This window comes from Gorilla gorilla, chromosome 3 (genome assembly GCF_029281585.2).
Source record: "Gorilla gorilla gorilla isolate KB3781 chromosome 3, NHGRI_mGorGor1-v2.1_pri, whole genome shotgun sequence".
Classification (NCBI taxonomy): Eukaryota; Metazoa; Chordata; class Mammalia; order Primates; family Hominidae; genus Gorilla; species Gorilla gorilla.
Window position 1 is genome coordinate 17,629,466 of NC_073227.2, and position 7,133 is coordinate 17,636,598.

The 7,133-nt window shown below is 48.3% G+C and overlaps 1 protein-coding gene across 1 annotated transcript; it reads left to right on the plus strand.

Moving 5' to 3' along the window:
• Positions 1-2,113: 2,113 nt before the first annotated feature.
• On the plus strand, positions 2,114-4,357 carry LOC129533221 (ubiquitin carboxyl-terminal hydrolase 17-like protein 22). Its single transcript, XM_055385488.2, has one exon. The coding sequence runs from the start codon at positions 2,129-2,131 to the stop codon at positions 3,719-3,721; it is 1,593 nt and encodes a 530-aa protein (XP_055241463.1). The 5' UTR covers positions 2,114-2,128; the 3' UTR covers positions 3,722-4,357.
• Positions 4,358-7,133: the final 2,776 nt, after the last annotated feature.

Here is a 7,133-nt window from a genome sequence, read left to right on the forward strand (position 1 = left end):
CCCTGAGGAAAACTGTCCAGGGCACAACTCAGGGCTCCGTAGAGCCACAGAATCTTGGGCACAACCCTGCTCAAGCACCCAAATGTGAATTCGAACAGGGTCTCTGTGTGACGTGTGTGAAAACTACAGTGTGATGAGCATGACTCGCAGACAGGTTCTCGATTAGGCTCCCCTCAAAATCAGTTATGAGCATTAAAGGACAGCGATGCCCAGGTCCCGGCCCCAGGAATCAGACCCTCCAGCGTCTGGTGTGAAGCCACGGCATCTGGATTGCTCATGCTTCTGGAGATCATTCTCCTGAATATGGTGGCTCCTTTCTCCCTGTGGAGCACCTTTCTAAGCAGTGCCCTTTCTTCACCCAGGACACTTTACGTCAGGCACAGAAAGCCTTCTGGTGGAGCACACCTGGCTTATGAAAAGACAAGGGAAAGAAACGGGGCCAAAGGTCACAGTCCTCTCATTCCACCATCCTCCTTAAAAGCATCCTAATTTCATGGGCCCTGAGGCCACGGCTGTCTCTTTACACCTCGAGGCTTTGGCGCCGGGCCTCAATTCTGCCCTGTTGCTTACTGTCTAAGACACTTTGGGAAAGTCCCTAGAGCCAGGGTCTTCAATCCTGGTAAGCCAGAGAGCCTGGAGACACACCCAAATTATGTCCCTCTTAGTTCAGGGAACATGTCCATTTTCGTCAGCATTAAAATTTTGGCACCAAATGTGCTAACTGCAATTCCACCATACAACGCGTAACTGGAAATGGAGGCGACATCTCAGATCCTGAACAATTGATGCGAGAATCCAGGAGACACACGGCTTATTTTTGCCTTTTCCCACTGAAACAAGGGCCAGTATTAACAATGTTATGCTATCCTCGGTTTCACTCCCTGCTTTTAAATCTCTCCGATGTTTTCTTCTTGAGACAGGGCCTCACTCCCGTCACCAGGGCTTTTCTACAGTGCAATTTTCGGTGTTTGCTTTTGTCAGATTTAGAACTTTTCATTTCATCTCTATCAAATGTTGATCCATTATCACATACGTATGAAAATATTATCACCCATGCTGTGAGATACGATGATTTATTTTCCTCTATTCTTTAGGAAACCAAAGGTTATAGTTGGGATATGTTCTGATTTCTCAAGTTTTTAGTTTCATGTTTTCTTAAACTGCCGTCGCACGGCCGAAACCACTCCCTACACAATGTCATGACCATCTATGTCTCTTTTCTGGCCAACATAAATTTGCGGAATGTCATCAATCAGTCTCTCGGTGATTGCATGATTTCCCCAAAGTCCTTCACACTCTACATTGAGCACTGAGTATCTCTTCAAACTTCAGTGCACGTTTCTACCACTTGATGCTTTATTATTTGGCAATCTAGCTTCCACAAGAGCATTTCATGCAAAGACTTCTCTTGTTCTCCACTGGCAGGTAATTTCACTCGGATATAGAATCAATAGGCTGAACGTGGAAAGGTGATCGCTGGAAGGTCTGATTGATTCCACGGATCTCTCCTTTCTTATTAAGGAAACAAATACACTCTGCTAATTACTATACTTCATTGACTCTTCTCAGGTCAGAAAGCGCACTTCCGACTTCCTGTCCTTCCGTCGCTGAGAGGACGCTGGTATCTGCCAAAAGCACATACTTGGAAGTACATCCCGGCACAAACACACACACACGCACACACACGTGCACACACACATACACACACACACACACACACACACACGGTTTCATAGGTAAAGATTTCTTCCCTGACATTGTTTTACCTAAAATAAGGCAACTGCGCGGCCACTGTCCCAACCCGGTTACATTCATATTACATGTGTCTATCAGCCTGAGGAGTAATTTGATTCAGGTGTTCTAGAAGTCATGATGTGGGCTGTCTGTGGAATTCCCGCCGATGCAAGGGGACACACCCTGTGACTCATTCCTTAATTGAGTGTGATATTTGATTGGTTTATCGCGCACCTGATGGGTGGGTGGGGTGTTGGCGGTTGGTGGGGGTGAGTTATATAAGGGCTGATGCGGCCAGAGAGCTCGTCATTTGAAGACTCTCTCGGAAGAGATAGCGTCTTTCTGCAACCTGCGGTCCCAGCAGAAAAACCTTGTGATCCTTGTTCCAGGCGACATGGAGGACGACTCACTCTACTTGGGAGGTGAGTGGCAGTTCAACCACTTTTCGAAACTCACATCTTCTCGGCCAGATGCCGCTTTTGCTGAAATCCAGCGGACTTCTCTCTCTGAGAAGTCACCACTCTCATCTGAGACCCGTGTCGACCTCTGTGATGATTTGGCTCCTGTGGCAAGACAGCTTGCTCCCAGAGAGAAGCTTCCTCTGAGTAGCAGGAGACCTGCTGCGGTGGGGGCTGGGCTCCAGAATATGGGAAATACCTGCTACGTGAACGCTTCCCTGCAGTGCCTGACATACACACCACCCCTTGCCAACTACATGCTGTCCCGGGAGCACTCTCAAACGTGTCATCGTCACAAGGGCTGCATGCTCTGTACTATGCAAGCTCACGTCACACGGGCCCTCTACCGTCCTGGCCATGTCATCCAGCCCTCACAGGCATTGGCTGCGGGCTTCCATAGAGGCAAGCAAGAAGATGCCCACGAATTTCTCATGTTCGCTGTGGATGCCATGAAAAAGGCATGCCTTCCCGGGCACAAGCAGGTAGATCATCACTCCAACGACACCACCCTCATCCACCAAATATTTGGAGGCTACTGGAGATCTCAAATCAAGTGTCTCCACTGCCACGGCATTTCAGACACCTTTGACCCTTACCTGGACATCGCCCTGGATATCCAGGCAGCTCAGAGTGTCAAGCAAGCTTTGGAACAGTTGGTGAAGCCCGAAGAACTCAATGGAGAGAATGCCTATCAGTGTGGTCTTTGTCTCCAGAAGGCGCCTGCCTCCAAGACGTTAACTTTACACACTTCTGCCAAGGTCCTCATTCTTGTATTGAAGAGATTCTCCGATGTCACAGGCAACAAACTTGCCAAGAATGTGCAATATCCTGAGTGCCTTGACATGCAGCCATACATGTCTCAGCAGAACACAGGACCTCTTGTCTATGTCCTCTATGCTGTGCTGGTCCACGCTGGGTGGAGTTGTCACAGCGGACATTACTTGTCTTATGTCAAAGCTCAAGAAGGCCAGTGGTATAAAATGGATGATGCCGAGGTCACTGCCTCTGGCATCACCTCTGTCCTGAGTCAACAGGCCTATGTCCTCTTTTACATCCAGAAGAGTGAATGGGAAAGACACAGTGAGAGTGTGTCAAGAGGCAGGGAAACAAGAGCCCTTGGCGCTGAAGACACAGACAGGCGAGCAACGCAAGGAGAGCTCAAGAGAGACCACCCCTGCCTCCAGGTACCCGAGTTGGACGAGCACTTGGTGGAAAGAGCCACTCAGGAAAGCACCTTAGACCACTGGAAATTCCTCCAAGAGCAAAACAAAACGAAGCCTGAGTTCAACGTCAGAAAAGTCGAAGGTACCCTGCCTCCCAACGTACTTGTGATTCATCAATCAAAATACAAGTGTGGGATGAAAAACCATCATCCTGAACAGCAAAGCTCCCTGCTGAACCCCTCTTCCACGACCCCGACAGATCAGGAGTCCATGAACACTGGCACACTCGCTTCTCTGCAAGGGAGGACCAGGAGATCCAAAGGGAAGAACAAACACAGCAAGAGGGCTCTGCTTGTGTGCCAGTGATCTCAGTGGAAGTGCCGACCCACACGTAGGGGTGCACACACACACACACACACACACACACACACACACACACAAGCGCGCACAGAAACACACACACACCCACACAAACACGAACACCGTCAATCCTACGTAAAGTAATGAGGAGCCCAAGTTTCTGTCTCTACAACAGGGACAACTGCATAGTGATGGCTGCGTCTCAGGATGAGCCCACACATGGGAAACATCAAGTTTCGGGGTCGTGAGTCTTCCGAACCTCTGGAGGGACTGTCTGTGTGTTTGCGTTCGTGGTAGATGACATTCAGTGTGTATTTCTGAACATGACCTCCTGACGTGTAGGTTTGCGTGTGAGGTTATTGCAGGGGACAGGGTTTACTATTTTCTCTTGGGGTGTGTTTCATTCGTCAGTTGGTGGTCGGCAAGAGAAGGTGAAATTTTTCTCATGTGGGACATCCGTGGATCATTCTCGCCACCTTGAATAGTGGAAACTGGAATTCAGTTGGAAGATGGGAACGGTGCTCTTCTTTCTTACCCTGGCTCACCCATTTTATTTTGGTTTCTGAATGGACCTCGGGTGCCCTGGGACTTGTGCTCTTGCTGGAACCCACATAACGCCGGAAGCAGACAGACCGACTTGCCTGTTTCACGGTGTCCACTTCCAACGAGTCGAAACGGAAAATTTTCCCACTGGCACGGAAGCCATTTGGAACTAAGTCGTATTGATACTAAAGGAAATCAAACACCGGAGTGTGTGTATTCAACTAAAATACATTCAGAAAGGCTTGAAATAAATCTCATTTGGTGTGTTTACAAATGGCATTTGGGGAGATTCCGGGTCATTCGTCCAGCTGCGAAAGCTGCATCTCTGAAGCACAGTCCCTGTCCTGCAATCAGACTTATTTATCCGACGTGGTGTTTCTGTGGAAATTATTGTGGGAAATGGCCCCTTCCTTTTCTGTATTTGCTGAATAGATTTCATGGTCCCTTTCTTGGTAGGTGCAGTGATCAAAGTTGACCAACCCCTGAGGAAAGCTGTCCAGGGCACAACTCAGGGCTCCGTAGAGCCACAGAATCTTGGGCACAACCCTGCTCAAGCACCCAAATGTGAATTCGAACAGGGTCTCTGTGTGACGTGTGTGAAAACTACAGTGTGATGAGCATGACTCGCAGACAGGTTCTCGATTAGGCTCCCCTCAAAATCAGTTATGAGCATTAAAGGACAGCGATGCCCAGGTCCCGGCCCCAGGAATCAGACCCTCCAGCGTCTGGTGTGAAGCCACGGCATCTGGATTGCTCATGCTTCTGGAGATCATTCTCCTGAATATGGTGGCTCCTTTCTCCCTGTGGAGCACCTTTCTAAGCAGTGCCCTTTCTTCACCCAGGACACTTTACGTCAGGCACAGAAAGCCTTCTGCTGGAGCACACCTGGCTTATGAAAAGACAAGGGAAAGAAACGGGGCCAAAGGTCACAGTCCTCTCATTCCACCATCCTCCTTAAAAGCATCCTAATTTCATGGGCCCTGAGGCCACGGCTGTCTCTTTACACCTCGAGGCTTTGGCGCCGGGCCTCAATTCTGCCCTGTTGCTTACTGTCTAAGACACTTTGGGAAAGTCCCTAGAGCCAGGGTCTTCAATCCTGGTAAGCCAGAGAGCCTGGAGACACACCCAAATTATGTCCCTCTTAGTTCAGGGAACATGTCCATTTTCGTCAGCATTAAAATTTTGGCACCAAATGTGCTAACTGCAATTCCACCATACAACGCGTAACTGGAAATGGAGGCGACATCTCAGATCCTGAACAATTGATGCGAGAATCCAGGAGACACACGGCTTATTTTTGCCTTTTCCCACTGAAACAAGGGCCAGTATTAACAATGTTATCCTATCCTCGGTTTCACTCCCTGCTTTTAAATCTCTCCGATGTTTTCTTCTTGAGACAGGGCCTCACTCCCGTCACCAGGGCTTTTCTACAGTGCAATTTTCGGTGTTTGCTTTTGTCAGATTTAGAACTTTTCATTTCATCTCTATCAAATGTTGATCCATTATCACATACGTATGAAAATATTATCACCCATGCTGTGAGATACGATGATTTATTTTCCTCTATTCTTTAGGAAACCAAAGGTTATAGTTGGGATACGTTCTGATTTCTCAAGTTTTTAGTTTCATGTTTTCTTAAACTGCCGTCGCACGGCCGAAACCACTCCCTACACAATGTCATGACCATCTATGTCTCTTTTCTGGCCAACATAAATTTGCGGAATGTCATCAATCAGTCTCTCGGTGATTGCATGATTTCCCCAAAGTCCTTCACACTCTACATTGAGCACTGAGTATCTCTTCAAACTTCAGTGCACGTTTCTACCACTTGATGCTTTATTATTTGGCAATCTAGCTTCCACAAGAGCATTTCATGCAAAGACTTCTCTTGTTCTCCACTGGCAGGTAATTTCACTCGGATATAGAATCAATAGGCTGAACGTGGAAAGGTGATCGCTGGAAGGTCTGATTGATTCCACGGATCTCTCCTTTCTTATTAAGGAAACAAATACACTCTGCTAATTACTATACTTCATTGACTCTTCTCAGGTCAGAAAGCGCACTTCCGACTTCCTGTCCTTCCGTCGCTGAGAGGACGCTGGTATCTGCCAAAAGCACATACTTGGAAGTACATCCCGGCACAAACACACACACACGCACACACACGTGCACACACACATACACACACACACACACACACACACACGGTTTCATAGGTAAAGATTTCTTCCCTGACATTGTTTTACCTAAAATAAGGCAACTGCGCGGCCACTGTCCCAACCCGGTTACATTCATATTACATGTGTCTATCAGCCTGAGGAGTAATTTGATTCAGGTGTTCTAGAAGTCATGATGTGGGCTGTCTGTGGAATTCCCGCCGATGCAAGGGGACACACCCTGTGACTCATTCCTTAATTGAGTGCTGATATTTGATTGGTTTATCACGCACCTGATGGGTGGGTGGGGTGTTGGCGGTTGGTGGGGGTGAGTTATATAAGGGCTGATGCGGCCAGAGAGCTCGTCATTTGAAGACTCTCTCGGAAGAGATAGCGTCTTTCTGCAACCTGCGGTCCCAGCAGAAAAACCTTGTGATCCTTGTTCCAGGCGACATGGAGGACGACTCACTCTACTTGGGAGGTGAGTGGCAGTTCAACCACTTTTCGAAACTCACATCTTCTCGGCCAGATGCCGCTTTTGCTGAAATCCAGCGGACTTCTCTCTCTGAGAAGTCACCACTCTCATCTGAGACCCGTGTCGACCTCTGTGATGATTTGGCTCCTGTGGCAAGACAGCTTGCTCCCAGAGAGAAGCTTCCTCCGAGTAGCAGGAGACCTGCTGCGGTGGGGGCTGGGCTCCAGAATATGGGAAATACCTG

Excerpts from the sequence above, each read along its gene's own strand:
- LOC129533221 (XM_055385488.2), top strand. The coding sequence starts at position 2,129 with ATGGAGGACGACTCACTCTACTTGGGAGGTGAGTGGCAGTTCAACCAC.